Source organism: Hyperoodon ampullatus (genome assembly GCF_949752795.1).
Source record: "Hyperoodon ampullatus genome assembly, chromosome: 7".
Classification (NCBI taxonomy): domain Eukaryota; kingdom Metazoa; phylum Chordata; class Mammalia; order Artiodactyla; family Ziphiidae; genus Hyperoodon; species Hyperoodon ampullatus.
The window spans coordinates 106,732,615-106,749,989 of record NC_136920.1 but is presented as its reverse complement, the minus strand read 5'-3'; the positions used below and the strand labels follow the sequence as shown (position 1 = coordinate 106,749,989).

The 17,375-nt window shown below is 32.9% G+C and overlaps 1 protein-coding gene across 1 annotated transcript in view; it reads left to right on the top strand.

Annotated features, from left to right (window-relative positions):
• GUCY1A2 (guanylate cyclase 1 soluble subunit alpha 2) overlaps positions 1-17,375 on the top strand; it is a gene marked incomplete at both ends in the record, with an annotated part of 393,777 nt that overhangs the window by 69,399 nt on the left and 307,003 nt on the right. The window contains one exon of the mRNA XM_079709222.1: positions 12,282-13,000. Within this exon, the coding sequence (XP_079565348.1) occupies positions 12,282-13,000 (719 nt within the window). The remainder of the gene's footprint in view (positions 1-12,281; positions 13,001-17,375) is intronic.

Sequence of the window (17,375 nt, the reverse complement as noted above, 5' to 3'; positions counted from 1 at the left end):
TATGATGCTGACAGTTTTAGCTTAGCTTTTTATCATACAAAATCAAATATGTCTTTATGTCTTTTTGTATGTTTGTTTGCCAGTTTTGGTTAAGGTCCCCTAGATTTTCTTCTAAAATATTTATTGTTTTATTTTTTACATTTTAAACTTTTAATTGTCCTTGAATTTGATTTTTTTTGTGTGTGTGTTGTGAGATGGGATTTAATTTTATTGTTTTCCAGATGGCTAGTGCCATGTATTAAATAAACCATTCTTTCCCCATTGAATTAAAATACTATTTTGTGGTACGTTAAAAATTATATACACAGATTTGATTCTGAATTCTCTATTCTGACCTAATAATCTCTTCATTTGTTTCTATAGAAATAAAAAATTTAAATACAGTGTATTTCATTTATTCCAATATCTGGTTCTTACTCAGTAGTCTTCTTATTCATGAATTTTTGGGCTATTCTAAGAATTTATTCTGCCATATGAATCGTAAAATTACTGTATTAATAAGAAAACATGTTGAGACTATAATTAGAAATGCATTAAACTCATATTAATTTCGGGAGAATTGATATTTTTATAATGTAAGTTCTTTGCATCTTGAAATTTGGAACATTTTCCCATTTGTTCAGTTTCTGTTTTCTTTGTTAAGATTTAATAGTTTTCGGGGCTTCCCTGGTGGCGCAGTGGTTGAGAGTCTGCCTGCCGATGCAGGGGACGCGGGTTCGCGCCCCAGTCCGGGAGGATCCCACGTGCCGCGGAGCGGCTGGGCCCATGAGCCATGGCCGCTGAGCCTGCGCGTCCGGAGCCTGTGCTCTGCAATGGGAGAGGCCACAGCAGTGAGAGGGCCGCGTACCGCATAAATAAATAAATAAATAAATAAAGCACTGGAAGATAGCTCCAAGAAAGGGAGAATTAAAAAAAAAAAAAAAAAAAAGATTTAATAGTTTTCTTAATATAAGTTCTATGCCTTTCTTATTAGTGTATTCCTATGATTTTATAATTTTAATTGCTACTTTGAATAGAATATTTCCCCATTTCTACTTCTTTATCCTCACTGCTAATATAGAGAAAAAGCTATTGATTCTTTCTATGTTTATTTTATATTCATTTATTTACAATGTTTTCTTCTTAATTCTAGTAGGTATTTTTTTCTATAAAATAATGTTGTGATTTGTGCACCAAAAAAAGGCAAGAAAGAGCCTTGAAATTAAAAGACTTTCTAGGTTTTCTAAGTGTACAATCTTCATTAGCAAAAAGAGATAATTTTATTGTTCCTTATATCTCATAGCATCTGTTAGAACCTCCAAGATAATATTGAATAACAATGGTGATAACAAGCTTATTTGCCTAATTTCTGATTTTAGTTGAAATGTTCTTAGTATTTTACCATTTAGAATAAGCTTTGCTTCTGGTTTTTGAAGAGCAGAATTTATTATGTTTGAGCAGCTTCTCTATATCCCTGTTTTGCTCAAAATTTTTATTAAAGCTGTTCAATTTCAGACTTTTCAGAATCTACTGATAAAACAATATTATTTTCTGATTTAATTTTATAAACGTCATAGTTTACGCAGATAGATTTTCTACTACTGAACTACTTTTTCTTTTCTGACATGAACAGTACTTGGTCATGAAGTATTACTTTTTTATAAATTGCTAGACTCCATTTGCTACTATTTTAGCAAATATTCATAAGAGAAAATGGTCTTAGTATACTGTATCAAGTTTTGGCATTAAAGTTATGTGGGCTTAATAAAAACAATTGAGTAGTTTTAATTGTTTGCTATGGCCTGGAAATATTTAAATCACTTTGGAATTACCAATTTTCTTAAAGGCTATCCAAAACCCATTTCTTCTTGGATCAATTTTTGTCATTTATGTTTTCATGAAAAATTATCCATTTATATTACATTTACACATTTGTTGGCAGAATGTTGTATGGTTCTATTTTGATTCCTCTATTTCTCCTTAATATATACTATGTCTTCTTTCTCACTCCTAATTTAGTTCTAATCTACTAACTTCAGCTTTTATAGTTTAACTTTAAACTTACTTTTCTTAATTGAAAGTTTTTATTTACTTATTTTTTTGTTGCTGAAAGTATTTATGACGTATATTTTTGTTTGAATACAGTTTTTGTTGTGCCTCATAGGATTTTGAATGAATTAGTTTCCTTTTCATTGATTTCTAGAAGTTATAATTTCAATGTTTTCTTTTTAATACAAGGAAGGGTACTGTTTAACTTCTAAATAGATAAAATTTTTGGTTACCTTTTTCTCACATATGTGTTTATTATTATTATTTTTTAACATCTTTATTGGAGTATAATTGCTTTACAATGGTGTTAGTTTTTGCTTTATAAAAAAGTGAATCAGCTATCCATATACATATAACCCCATATCTCCTCCCTGCTGTGTCTCCCTCCCACCCTCCCTATCCCACCCCTTTAGGTGGTCACAAAGCACTGAGCTGATCTCCCTGTGCTATGTGGCTGCTTTCTATTAGCTATCTATTTGACATTTGGTAGTATATATAAGTCCATGCCACTCTCTCACTTCATCTCAGCTTACCCTTCTCCCTCCCCGTGTCCTCAAGTCCATTCTCTATACCTGCGTCTTTATTCCTGTCCTGCCCCTAGGTTCTTCAGAACCTTTTTTTTTTCTTTTTTTTTTTTAGACTCCATATATATATGTTAGCATATGGTATTTGTTTTTCTCTTTCTGACTTACTTCACTCTGTATGACAGACTCTAGGTTCATCCACCTCACTACAAATAACTCGATTTCGTTTATTTTTATGGCTGAGTAATATTCCATTGTACGTATGTGCCACATCTTCTTTATCCATTCATCTGCCGATGGACATTTAGATTGCTTCCATGTCCTGGCTATTGTAAATAGAGCTGCAGTGAACATTGTGGTACATGACTCTTTTGGAATTATAGTTTTCTCAGAGTATATGCCCAGTAGTGGGATTGCTGGATCATATGGTAGTTTTATTTTTAGTTTTTTAAGGAGCCTCCATACTGTTCTACATAGTGGCTGTATCAATTTACATTCCCACCAACAGTGCAAGAGGGTTCCCTTTTCTCCACATTCTCTCCAGCATTTATTGTTTGTAGATCTTTTGATGATGGCCATTCTGACTGGTGTGAGGTGATACCTCATTGTGGTTTTGATTTGCATTTCTCTAATGATTAATGATGTTGAGCAATAGTTCATGTGTTTGTTGGATATCTGTATATCTTCTTTGGATAAATGTCTATGTAGGTCTTCTGCCCATTTTTGGACTGGGTTGTTTTTTTGATATTGAGCTGCATGAGCTGTTTGTAAATTTTGGAGACTAATCCTTTGTCAGTGGCTTCATTTGCAAATATTTTCTCCCATTCTGAGGGTTGTCTTTTCATCTTGTTTATGGTTTCCTTTGTTGTGCAAAACCTTTTAAGTTTCATTAGGTCCCATTTGTTTATTTTTGTTTTTATTTCCATTTCTCTAGAAGGTGAGTCAAAAAGGATCTTGCTGTGATTTATGTCATAGAGTGTTCTTCCTATGTTCTCCTCTAAGAGTTTTATAGTGTCTGGCTTTACATTTAGGTCTTTAATCCATTTTGAGTTTATTTTTGTGTATGGTGTTAGGGAGTGTTCTAATTTCATTCTTTTACATGTAGCTGTACTGTTATTATTATTTGTATTATTATCAGAAAATGTGATCTGCAAAATCTTTCCTTAAAAACATATTATGGAAATTTTGTGGCTAAGTACTTGAGCAATTTTTGTAATATCTTCATATACTATAAACATGCATGCATGTGTATGTACATACACACATGTGTACATTTATTGCCTTTGTTATTAAATTTTATTTATTTTAATTTCATTTTTCCTCTGAATTTTTTATTTTTATTGTTGTTGAGATTTATTTAATTTATGACTTTGCTTTTTTAATGTTTGATATTTTGATTCTGAAAAAAGCACATTAATAGTTACTAATGACATTTTATTTTTATTACATTTTTCTTTTGTTGTTTGTTTTGTTGTATTTATTTTTATTTAATTTCTCTATGACTTTGATTTTTTTTTTCTGTCAGATCCATCTGATTCTGAGAGAGATATATTAAAGATTCCCATTATAATCCTACTATAATTTCCTCTATAATTGTCTAGAGTTTTTTCATTAGAGTAAAATTAGATTTTTTATTAGCTTTTAAAATGTGTAACAGGTATATTGAAACATAATTCACATACCATACAATTTAACCATTTAAAGTGTATACCTCAGTGTTTTTAGAATATTCGTAAAGTTGTGCAACTATCACTATGATCAATTTTAGAACATTTTTTATCACTCCATAAAGAAATCCCTTGCTCATTAGCCATCAGTTTCTAATTCCTAATACTTTATATATTTAGCTACAATGTTGCAGGTTCATGTCTCTTAGGTCTTCTTTGTAAATTGTGATTTTTTAAAATATAATGTCTCTCTATCCTGATTAGCACTTTTAACCTTAATTCCACCTTATTTGCTATTAATACTACTCCTTCCTTGCTTTTTTTCTTCTTGTAGTTTCTTGGAAATCTTTTTCCTAACATTTATTTTCAAACATTTTTTTTTTAAATCACCTTTTATAAGTTGTTTTATAGATATGCAATTCTTATATATGGGGTGACAATTTCTGACATTTGATGGTATTTATTTGTTTACACTTAATGAAATGCATAATTTACTGATTTTCTTTCTTCCATCTTGCTTTATGATAATTATTCATTTTATATTGTTTTTTCTTTTTCTTATTTTTGCTATTTTGATCATGTTGAATATAAAATTTTTTAACCTTTGTAGTTTGAAAGTTCTCTTCCACTTGCCCATTTCATTATTGCTTAGCTTCCCTTTCTTGTTACTAAAATTAGGTCCATGTGTTTTTTCATTATTTTAAAACAAAATATCACTTATTTCCTTACTAAGAATGTATTTTTTTCTCTAATTATCATATCCCACTTGGAAGAGACCTTTAAAGTGCAGTTAGAACATTTTCTCCTTTCCCCCTCCCCACTGTTTCTCCCTAGCCTCCTAAATCTTGGATTTTGCTGAGATTGTTTAGTTCCAGATTATCAATAAAATTTACCTTGCAGGTGTCAATAGTTTCCCTTTCTCTCTATTTCAGTAATTTTTATTTACATTTATATTACAAATTTGCAAAAAAATCTGTCATTGACACATACACACACACACCTGTGTGTGTGTGTGTGTGTTGCAAGGTTCAGTGCTCCTTGATGTTTTTACTTTTCCCATTTTCTCTTATCAGGACTCCTCTGTTTCATTTGTTGTTTAGTTAAAGTGTTTTCTCAATTATTTTCCTCAGGTGTTTCACTGAGTCATATTGTTTCTGAATCTTCCAGATATCTTGGCTGGGTAATGAATTCTTAGATTTAAATTCTCTCAGTATTCCACATATATTATTCCACCATCATCTAGTTTACAGAATTGCAAATAAGAAGAACTTTTTTTTTTAAAGTTTTTTGAAAATTACTTGTTCTTTCCTGCAACTTAAAAGATTTTCTCTCTTGTATTTCAGGAATTTAACCAGATGTGCTTAGGTTTTTGCGCATGTGTATGTGTGTGTGTGTTTTCTTACCAGTCTTGGCTGGAGATTGTGCCTTTTCTATCAGTTGATTCAAGATTTTCTACAGTTCAGGGAAAATTCTATTATTGTTTTAGTTATAGTCCTTCCTCCATTGGTTTCTTTTCCTCTTTCTAGATCACACTGTTTCTAGAGATCATACATTTCATGAGTTGTCCTACTAAATCTGTTTATGGTCAACAGAAGGATCATAGACAAATATTTATAATACAAGGGGATATCTGGTATTTTACAAGAAAGGCACAAAGATGTGCTTTGCTATTTGAAAGCAAGGAGTACTAACTGATACTGTTGGAGTGTACTTTTATGATACTCTGTTTTTTAGATATAGTTTCTGGGTGAAAAAGTACTCCTAGTACTCAGGATTTGGCATCATCTCCATTATGCCATGTTTGTAACTTAAAATTTTTGCCCTATGTTTACTGTATTATTTTATTTAATTAATTTTTTTATCCTGTGTATATTTTAAAGCATACCTTAGCATAGTCTCAAAATTACAAACTGTAAACTTAGCCATCACAAATATTTTTGTGCCTGAAGCACTTACTACACTTATAATAATAAATATTCCTTTGGTATTCAAGAATTAATCTTAAATATGTTAGAGGGTTTCCTCTAATGCTATGCTTAGCAAATTCTTTGTTAGCTCAAAGATGTTAAAACCCTGTTTTTAAAATCTGAATATGTGTCCTGCTATTTTTAATTATATAATAAATTTTTTAAAATAGTAAGGAAAATTTAATTTAGTTCACCTACACTTAAAAATAAATATATGACTTATTCTGTGTTCTTTTTTGGAGAGGGTCAGGATGCCACAAATGCAATAAAAGGAGGAGAATTAAATGCCTCTAAAATGGTAGAAAGTTACAGTTTAACCCTTCATAGATTAGGAGCAAAATTGATAAGACTCTTTCTTTTTACTATTATACCAAAAGTTTTACTTATTTAACTAAAGTACTCTAACTACAAACGTTTTATCTCACCTCACCAAGATGCAAATGAGACTATATTGATAGCTCAGATTCAAAACAATTTCCCTTAAAATTACGATTTGGCCTGTGCTCCGCAACGGGAGAGACCACAACAGTGAGAGGCCCCCGTACCGAAAAAAAAAAAAAAAAAAAAAAAAACGATTTGGGCAGTGGGATTCCTTTGCAGCCTTTCTTCTTTGTTATTATTTAGACATATGTAATATTTACCCTTAAATCTCTGGATGCAGAGACTGACTATTTATTTGTAGATTGGCATGGCACTAGAATTATATTCTTATAAAAGTGTCATCTGCGTTTCAAACATAGTTGAGAAACATCTTATCGTCTTGCTAGACAAAATAATTTTTTCTTGACAAATACTGTATGCTGTCACTTATATGTGGAATCTGAAAAAGCCAAATTCATAGAGAGTAGAATGGTGGTTACCTGGGGCTGGGGGAAATAGGGAAATGTTCTAACTTCCAGTTAGAAGACGGCTAATTTCTGGAGATCTAATGCACTGTCTTGCGGTTATAGTTAACAATTGTGCCTTATACTTTGAAAGTTAAGAGCAGATTTTGAGTGTTCTCACCACAAAAAAAGAAATGGTAATTATGTGAAGTGATGGAGGTGTAAACTAATGGTACGGTGCTAGTCATTTTGCAATATTTAAGTGTATCAAATTAACACATTGTGTACCTTAAACTTACACCATGTTATACCTCAATAAAGCTGGAAAAATAGTTGTTTATCTAAAAGGATAATTGTTTACTTAAAATGTTGAAATCTTTTGGACTTGAGATGCTGTTGTGATTGAGTTATATTACTTAGATATTAGGTTGATGAAACCTAAATAATTAATCAAAAAGTGATTATGGAGGTCCACAATTCACAGAAGTAATAAGTTGGTAGGTATTCAGCTCCTTGGTTGAAGTTTAAGCAACTTGAAGAAATACCTTCCGCTTTGGTATTTTCCCATGTTAGTGGAGACTGATATATTTGCTGGGTGATAAGGATGGTCTCTTGACTTAGAAAGACACAAATTTCCCTCTTTTATTAATAAATCTTCCCCCAGAGGATCCAGGACCCCAGTCAGTGCTCTACCTTTCATGCATACCTTTCTCTATTCACTCAGTTCTCAATGAAGGCAACATTTCCCTTTCAAAGATGGAGGCCAGATGTTTTTAAAAACAATTTTATAAAATAAGTAATTTTAGCCTTCCAATAATATTATTGATACAGCTGAAAACTAATATTCTGTTTCTTCATTTGTCCCACCCTCCTCAACCCATTATACTCGGTCTTTTGCCTCCACCTCCCCACTGAAATTGCTCTGTCAACGGTCCCCGAAGTTCTGACCAATCCAATTTAAAGTTTTCTTCCTTGACCTCTCTGTGGCATTTGATAGCCCTTGACTGCTCCTTGTAGCTCCTTTCTATTGACTTTAGTGATGCATTAATTCACCTGACATCCAGCTATTATTTATTGAGCGCCCATAAATGTCAGGCAGAATGTTAGGCATTGATGATATTTCAATGGGCAAGACAAGCATTTTTCCCTCATGCAGATGTTTTACTCATTTAATACTGTGCACATTATCACACAATATTTATTACACGAGATCTAGTATTAGACAGACTTCACTTTGAGACCTGGCTCTGCTACCTACAATTGGGTGAACATGGGCAAATTTCTTAACATTCCTTACCTTTAAAATGGGTGCAATTAAAAATATCCACTTGATAGGAATTTTTAAAATGTTAAAGTAATATACGAAAATGTTTGGCACACTGCTTGGCACTAATTTCTCCATTCTTACTTGAACTACCTAATTCAATGAATATAACCTTATAGAGACATTGCAGCATCTCTTTGGCTGCTATCTTTGACTCTGGTCTTGTCACACTTAAGTCCAACTTCTACATTGCTGATTAATTAGCAGCTAATCCCACCACCCCTGCTCCACAGCCATTATACACTTACTACTTGCTCTCCCCTGACTCTGCTGGGCTCTTTCACCTCCCTGCTTCATTCATATTTCATTACTGTCCATCTGTTAGAGTGTTCCTTCCTTCCTTGTTGGCTTTTTGAACGCCTACTTTTTCTTCAAATTATCTTTCAAACTTTATCTCCCTGAGGAGAAAGTCAGACATTCTTTTTTCCATACTGTCATAGCTCATGTATGCCTCTGTTATAGCCCAATCATTTGTAATTTAATTATCTGTGGGGGCCCATGAGAGAAAAGGATGTGTCTAGTTGTCTTGGTATCCTTTGATGTGACACAACTGTAGCTTTAAAAGCTTGATTCTAGATGAATGTTTAGTTTCTATGAATAAATACTTAGTCTCCATGTGCCAGGCATTATGCTAGTGATAGGTATGCAGACATATATGTCCTCAAGAGGTGAACAGTGTGAAGTTGGATAAGGGACAAAAGATTCATGTCATGAATGAACACACTATTTCATTTTCACTTAAAGGATGTCAGAATTTAGGCTATTTATTTTTTTGAAGGGATGAATTAATAGTAATTTAAAACTCCTTTAATTTACCTGCTAATGAAAGCAGTTTTATTGTAAATTTTCCCTCTTTAAGAAATGTATTTTTATATATCCCAATGTCAAGCTTCTTGTGATAATAGCAGATGAGCATTGTTTCTATGTTTCAGGTGATTTACTGGAAGTAAGGGGTTTGCATCAGTTATAAGTGGAACCTTGGGAGTGAGACTGAGCTAAACTACTTTCTCTGTGCTTTCTAATTTTTTGAGATGTTTAAAGTGGAAGTCTTGGGTATTGATTCATAGCATATTTGCAGAAGTTGAAGTGATCATTCCCTAGTTCTAATTTTTCAAGCTCTAAGAATTTTTTTCTTTTCTCAGCTTGCACAGTTTAACAATTGTGAGACCAAAAATATTTATTAGTTAATTGAATGCTGTGGTGTATATAGAATTGCCATGTATAGTATTTGCATATAATATTAAAAATAATTTAGTTTTTCTTTATTGATACAAGTCACTTTAGCACCCTGATAGGCTTTAGCATTATCATTTGAGACTTAATAACCATTGTATCTTAGGTGCAGAAGTGCTTTTTAAAGCAGCAAGGATTTCTAGTTGATAGACTGCTGTACTCACTAGTAGTTTTAATTTTGTTTCCTCTGATGAATTTATTTACTTGTTATTTTCTGGATGATTCTTTGGGATTATGACATTTGGAAATGAGGCATAAGCTTACTGTATTATATCTGTGTTCTTAATAACTGTGAGGGCATTTTTAATGTTATGAAAAATGCAAGTTAGAAGAAATTCTCTTTTTCTCGTCTGTGCATAAAGACCCTAAGTCCTTTAAGACACAACTCTTCAAAGTATAGAAGCAATCCATGGAATATTTTCAGTGGCCCGTGGAATTTTGTTGTTCAGCAAATATAGTCAGATTATAGGAATTTTTATTTATTCTGAACTTAGTTTTTAATAAGAATTTCATAATTAAAAATTAATAGCAGCAAAGAATATTGCCATTGAAGGGACGTGTTTAATTTGTATGTATTATAAATTTTTAGTTACAGTATAGTGATGGTGATGTAAGGATTTTGTATAAGAAGAAGTTTTAGTGAAGGGCTTTTCAGACAGCTAGTAATTAAACCAGGAGAGAATGGTTTATAATCCAAGAGAGAAGAGCAATTTAGGAGGAAGAGTTGAGGAACTACAAAAGCAGTTTTAATGGAGCAGTTGGAACAGGAGCCAAATTGCAGTGGATATCATCTATCTTGTTTTCTCTCTTTCACACCAGGGAACTAGTTAGAAAACTGCTATTATAATCAATTCTGGCTGGCATTATTGTTAGTGAATGCAACATATGTTGAAGTTCAATCTCATAACATTACAATATGAGATGAGTAGTGATGTTTTTTATCTTAGTAGGTGACTTTCTCAGCTTCTCTTGAATATCAGATCTATGAAACTAAAATTAATGTGAAATGCTTCTTAATAACGGGTCTGATTTTCACTTAAATTTTCTACTTCTCATTTCACATGGATTTTAAGAACTTCTTTGTCAAACTGACTTCTTAACTTGGCTTCCACAATATTTAGACTCTATGGTAAGTTCTCAAAAAATATTTGATGTGTTTGGACTCTATTTTAAAACAATATTATTGACTCTGTTTTATCCCCTCACTTCTGGATGGGGAGAACTCATAGGGAATAATAAAGTAGGAACAGCAAACTAAGCCATAGACAGCCTAGACTACTTTGCATTCTAACAGGACACTAACAAAGTGACCTGTTTTTTCCTGTCTGATTTTCAGGACCTCCTTATAAGGTGAGATAGATAATGAAATAAAATATGAATATGTAAACTACATGTACTGATTTCAGCCAAGGTCAGAGGAGAAGCACTAGGGTGACTCTACATAGAAGCTTTCTTTAGGATATAGACTCAACACTTTTATCTGTGCTGTACTCTTCCTCAAGGGTGGATCTAACTAGATTATGTGTGATTCTCCTTGTAATTACTATATAATGCATTGTGTGTGTTTGTTTGTTTATTTATTTGTTTGTTTATTTATTTATTATAACCATTATTATAAGGTAGATTTTCTTTTGCCATAGCATCTGGGAATAAGTATGAACCGAGAAAACTTAAAGACTTTTAACTCTGTCTGGTCAGATTCCTACTCTAGTTTTGTCTGCTCTCATTTTTGTGAGTGAAAGAATGCATGCAAATCATTCCACAGTTTTAATTCCTTGTTTTGTCTCTCATTTCATGGGGTCTAGCTGACCTGCATGATTTTCTCGGAGATTACTAATTTAAGTGCTTCTGTTTATGCAAGATAACCTGATGCCTTTCTCTGCTCATGTACCATAGATTCCCTCTCTGGTTATATTTCCTACTTAACAAGTGAATTGTGATAAGTAAAATAGTAATATTGAATGGACATAATAAACAACTTTATAATAGCCTCTTAAAATTCTTTAACGATGAGGGAAATTGTTAAGGAAAATATATTATTCATGATAATTACAGCAAATGGAGTATAGTATTGAAAAGAAAAGAGAACAGCTAGATTAGTAGCATTAAAAACTTCATGCTCCAGGGTTTGAGGGGAGGTAGGAATGAATAGGTGGCACACAGAGGATTTTTAGTGCAGCAAAACTACTCTGTATGATACTATAATGGTGGGCACATGTTACTATACAATTGTCAAAACTCAAGTATATACAACACCAAGAGTGAACCCTAATGTAAACTATGAACTTTGGGTGATAATGTTATGTCAATGTAGATTCATTGATTGTAACAAATGTACCACTGTAGTGCACAATATCAATAGTTGCCAGGGGAGAGTGTTGTGTGTGTGTGGGGGGGCAGGGGTACATGGAAAATATCTTTATATTCTGCTCAGTTTTGCTATGAATCTAAAATTGCACTAATAAAGTCTATTTAAAAACAACAACAAAAAAGTTTATGCTCATTAACATCTTAGAAGCATCCAGAAAATGAACTGAAATTTACTTTCTTTAACTCAAAATTAATGACTTAACCTATTTGGGAAACTTGTGTACCCAAGGGAAATACCTCTCTTGCTTCTCTCACTAGCTGCCTCTTCTGGTAAGCATTAAAAAAGCTGTGAATTCAATTATTTGTATTATACTTTATTAACATTTTCTTCCATTTACCTCTAGGTTTGAAGTTTGAGGAAATTCAAGAAAGATTTGGTGAGGAGTTCTTTAATATATGCTTTGATGAGAATGAGAGAGTCCTTCGAGCTGTAGGTGGCACGTTGCAGGACTTTTTTAATGGCTTTGATGCTTTGTTGGAACACTTTAGAACTTCTTTTGGAAAACAGGCCACTCTGGAGTCACCATCATTCCTATGCAAAGAGCTCCCTGAAGGTAATCTTATACTCCACTACTTCCACCCTCACCACACTGTGGGGTTTGCAATGTTTGGAATGATTAAGGCTGCAGGAAAGAAAATCTATCAGCTGGATGTAGAAGTGGACCAGGTTGCAAATGAGGAACTGTGCTCTGATGTTTCAAACCCAGGCAATTGTAGTGATCTTACTTTCCTTATCAAACAATGTGAAAATACTAATATCATGAAGAACCTTCCACAGGGAACCTCCCAAGTTCCTGCGGACCTCAGAATTAGCATCAACACCTTCTGCAGAGCCTTCCCTTTCCATTTGATGTTTGACCCCCACATGACAGTCCTTCAGTTGGGGGAAGGCCTAAGGAAGCAGCTCCGATGTGACACTCACAAAGTGCTCAGGTTTGAGGACTGCTTCGAGATTGTTTCTCCAAAGGTTACTGCCACCTTTGAAAGGGTTCTGCTGCGACTGTCCACACCATTTGTGATTAGGACCAAGCCTGAGGCTTCTGGCACTGAGAATAAAGACAAGGTAAGTGACTATGGACTTGATATGGATGATGGGAACTAGGAGATTACATAATTAGTAAATTACATGATGGCAGTACTTGTCATTATTTAGGCAAGAGAACCTAGAGTGTCATTTAGAAAATTACTGGTCCCTGGATATATGTAAAAAGATTTGGCCTTATTCCCAGCCATTTTGCATAGTGTCTCCCTCTTTCATTAATTTATTTCATCATATAAAAAGAAGACATTTATTAATACTAGCCATAGTAATTACAAAAATGATAAAACTCACTAAAAACCATATACCATAAACCCATGACTATTTCCACTGTTTGAAGTCAAACTATGAGAGAAATAGTAAGACTGATTTCAACATTGTGGGGATTGCTTGCCTTATTCTTAAATATTGCATAAATATAGGTAAAAAGCTAGCTACATTTTGAATATGTTATGTTCTAAATTTCATAATCTAGGAACATCTGGTTTACATCCTATTATTTTCTTAATATGCAGAATAATGTATCAAGTGAGTATCTCAAGACTTCTCTTCTAATTAAATTTTAGGGTTGAAAAAGAGACATTTCTTTAGAACATGTTCACTTCTTGAGAGAAGACACTGGAATTATTCTATCTTTTAAATTTAGGGAATATTAAAGGTATTGGTTTTGATTTATAGAAGTACAATATTTGGCTAGGAGTGTTTGAAGCATTTTTGGCCTTAGAATTGAAGTTAATATTATTGAAAATGTGCCTGAAGTAGAATATATTATTACCAATGTTTATTGCTTTATATATTTTGTAGATTTGAAAATTAATTCAATTTAAAGTTACTGCTTCAGATTTCCCCCTCTATATTTCATCTTGTATGTCTATTTAATTTGTATACCACAGTAAGGAATAGACACAGTGAAATGATGACTCAGATGTCAAGGGCCCCTGCCAGTTCCAGTAATAAGGAACTATGCTCATTGAGAAGATGCAATTATAATTTAAACATGTTAGTGGCAGTTTAAAAATAAAACAACAGGCAGGATTTTTAGTTAGAATAGGGATGGAAATCCTCTCATTCTCTGTGCATTTCTGCTTATTCACCTGGGTTTGCCAGAATGGGACATTTGGGAGGCTACAGTTAGCCCAAATAAAATTATAATCAATAAAGTTATGGCATGGAATCTTAACCAGATGAGTAATATTTTTGAATTATTATGTTCCAAATTCCAAATTTACAGTTTCCTAAAACATGGAAAGAAGAAAATCAGGGTTAAAAATTATGATCCTGTTGATAAATTTGGCCTTGATATTCATTATTTTTCCCATAATTGCTGGTCTTGTTAATAACTCCATGTTATCTGAAGTTTCTAATTTTGTATTGGACTTTGATAAGAAAGTTCTAATTTTCAATAATGTAAGATATTTATTCTTTAGTCTACAGTGAAGGCTTTCATTATAATTTAACTATTTTAGCTCTGCACTTAATACCAATGGACTACCACCCCTGCCATCAAAAAGAAAAACAACAAAAACAAGAGCTAATCATACAGCTGAATGATGGTAAATCATTTGCAGAGTGAACTGTAATGCTTTTGCTAAACCATGATCTTTGTCATTTTGTGTTGTCAGTTAGTGTTAACTATATAACTAGAGGTAGAACACTATTGTAAGCAATTTGGTGAGGTAGCCATCATCCTAGTTTCAAAGGATTTACATCTCGATTCTGCAGTAATGAGTTATAAAGACATAAGTGTTTGTTACCAGAAGCAAAAGTATCACTGAGAGGCATCTGATGCATTTTCAAAGAGAGGCAAAGGGGAATCTGATTTTTCAACCACGAAAAGCTCATCCTATTATCAAGACTAAGTTCGAATAATTCTCTGACAAATTAGGCTGCCTACCTCGGAAAGTTATTTGTGAAGATTAAATGACATAATCCATGTAAAATTCTTATTATATCTTTGGCTTCAGGGTTAAGTGTTGAATAAATGCTCATTATTGTTACTTCTACCACTATTATTATTATTATTGTCCCTTTCCCCTTGTCACATTCCTCCTATCCATTCTCCTCTCTTCTTGCCTTATGGAACTTAGTACTGGAAATCAGTAGGTTGAATAATTTTAGAGAAATATCAACTCTACCTAACATCTTCACAAAATACGACTTGTGTTTGTCTTCTTAATAATGATTAGAAGACCATTTGTCACAAATCCTGCAGGAGCTTTGTTTGAATCTGCTTTTTTATTTATAGGCTATCATTGTTTTAAAACTCCAAGTCTCTTTTTCAAATTCACTAAAGTTTGGAATCAAGTTTTTATTACCTCTGTCTATTAATATACTTTATGTTCACTTGTTACAGCACTTTGTTGTGTCAGTGGCTTCCAAAATAAAGTGGACTGGTTAGCTTAGGGAAAACCTGAAACAGCAATGGATTTGAGAATCAATAAATAATATGAGTTCCTTTAAAATTTTTTTTTCCTTAGTAGCAATGTTTCAAAGAACATTGTGGAAGGAGTCCAGCATTTGAACTACATCATCCCTACGATACAGCAATGGCATGCTATTCATCTTCACTTTTGTTCTCAAGGTTAGAACTTAGGAAAAGCATAATAACAACAACACATTTCTTTTTCAATCCCCAGAAATATCATCACATTTGCCTTATTAATTAGAAGCTGCAAAACAAATATCAGGAGATAATTTTAAAAGACTAAAGGAAGAATTAACCTCTGATTTTCTGTGGTCAAATCAGTTTCCAAAATGCTCCTTTATCTTTTCTAGACATGTGCCCATTATTTTTCTGACATGGTGATTGAAAAGTTTAAAATATATTTATTAATCTTACCAATCCATGATGACGCTGTTGAGAGACAAATTTCATCCAGTTGTTAAGAATACATTATTTGACTTCAACTTAAAATTAATTTAATTTGGGAAAACGTGAGCATTCTTTCTCTGTTCAGATCATAATATTCTATTAGAGAATTTCAAATACTGAACAATATTTTAGTGGTGGACAAAATAACACTAGGACTTTTTCTATAAATGAGCACTATAAAACATAGATGTACAATAACTTTAATCAAAATTATCTGGAGTTTTCTTTGCTCTTATAATTATAAATGAGATATTTAATTTTAGTTTTTATGTTTATTTTTCTCTAGAATTTCTCCTGACCATAAACTACCTTTTAAAGTAGGTTAGACAGATTGAGATTTTTTTTTAATTGAAGTATAGTTGATTTACAGTATTAAATTGGTTTTAGGTGTACAGCATAGTGATTCAGTATTTTTACAATTATACACCATTAAAAGTTATTATAAGATAATGGCTATAATTCCCTGTGCTATAAAATATATCCTTGCTGCTTATCTATTTTATACATAGTAGTTTGTATCTTTTAATCCCGTACCTCTAATTTGCCCCTCCCCATTCCCTCTCCCATTTGGTAACTACTAGTTTCTTTTCCTTCTGTGTGAGTCTATTTTCATTTGCATATACATTTGTTTGTAGTATTTTTTAGACTCCACATATAAGAGATATATAGTATTTGCCTTTCTTTGTCTGACTTATTTCACTAAGCATAATATTCTCTAGGTCCATCCACATTGCTGCAAATGGCAGAATTTTATTTTATTTTTAAATCGCTGAGTAATATTCCACTGTATATATCTTCGTTATCTATTCTTCTATTCATGGGCACTTGAGCTGCTTCCATATCTTAGCTATTGTAAATTGTGTCGCTATGAACATTGGGGTGCATGTATCTGTTCAAATTAGTGTTTTTAGTTTTATATACCCAAGAGTGGAATTGTGGATCATATGATAATTCTATTTTTAGTTTTCTGAGCAACCTCCAGACTGTTTTCCATAGTGGTTGCACCAATTTACATTGCCACCAATGGTTTACAATGGTTCCCTTTTCCCCACATCCTCTCCAAAATTTGTTGTTTGTAGACTTTTTGATGATAGCCATTCTGATAGGTTTGAGGTGATATCTTGCTGTCATTCTTTTTTTTTTTTTTTTTTTTTGCTCTGACACGCAGGCTCAGCGGCCATGACTCACGGGCCTAGCCGCTCCGCAGCATGTGGTATCTTCCCGGACTGGGGCACGAACCCATGTCCCCTGCATTGGCAAGCAGACTTTCAACGACTGCGTCACCAGGGAAGCCCCTTGCTGTCGTTTTGATTTGCATTTCTGTAATAAGTAGTGATGTTGAGCATCTTTTCATGTCCTATTGGCCATCTGTATGTCTTCTCAGAAAAAATGTCTTTTCAGGTTTTCTGCCCATTTTTTCATTGAGCTCTTTGTTTTTTAGATACTGGGATGTATGAGCTGTCTATATATTTTAGATATTAACCCCTTGATGGTCATATAATTTGCAAATATTTCCTCTGATTCTGT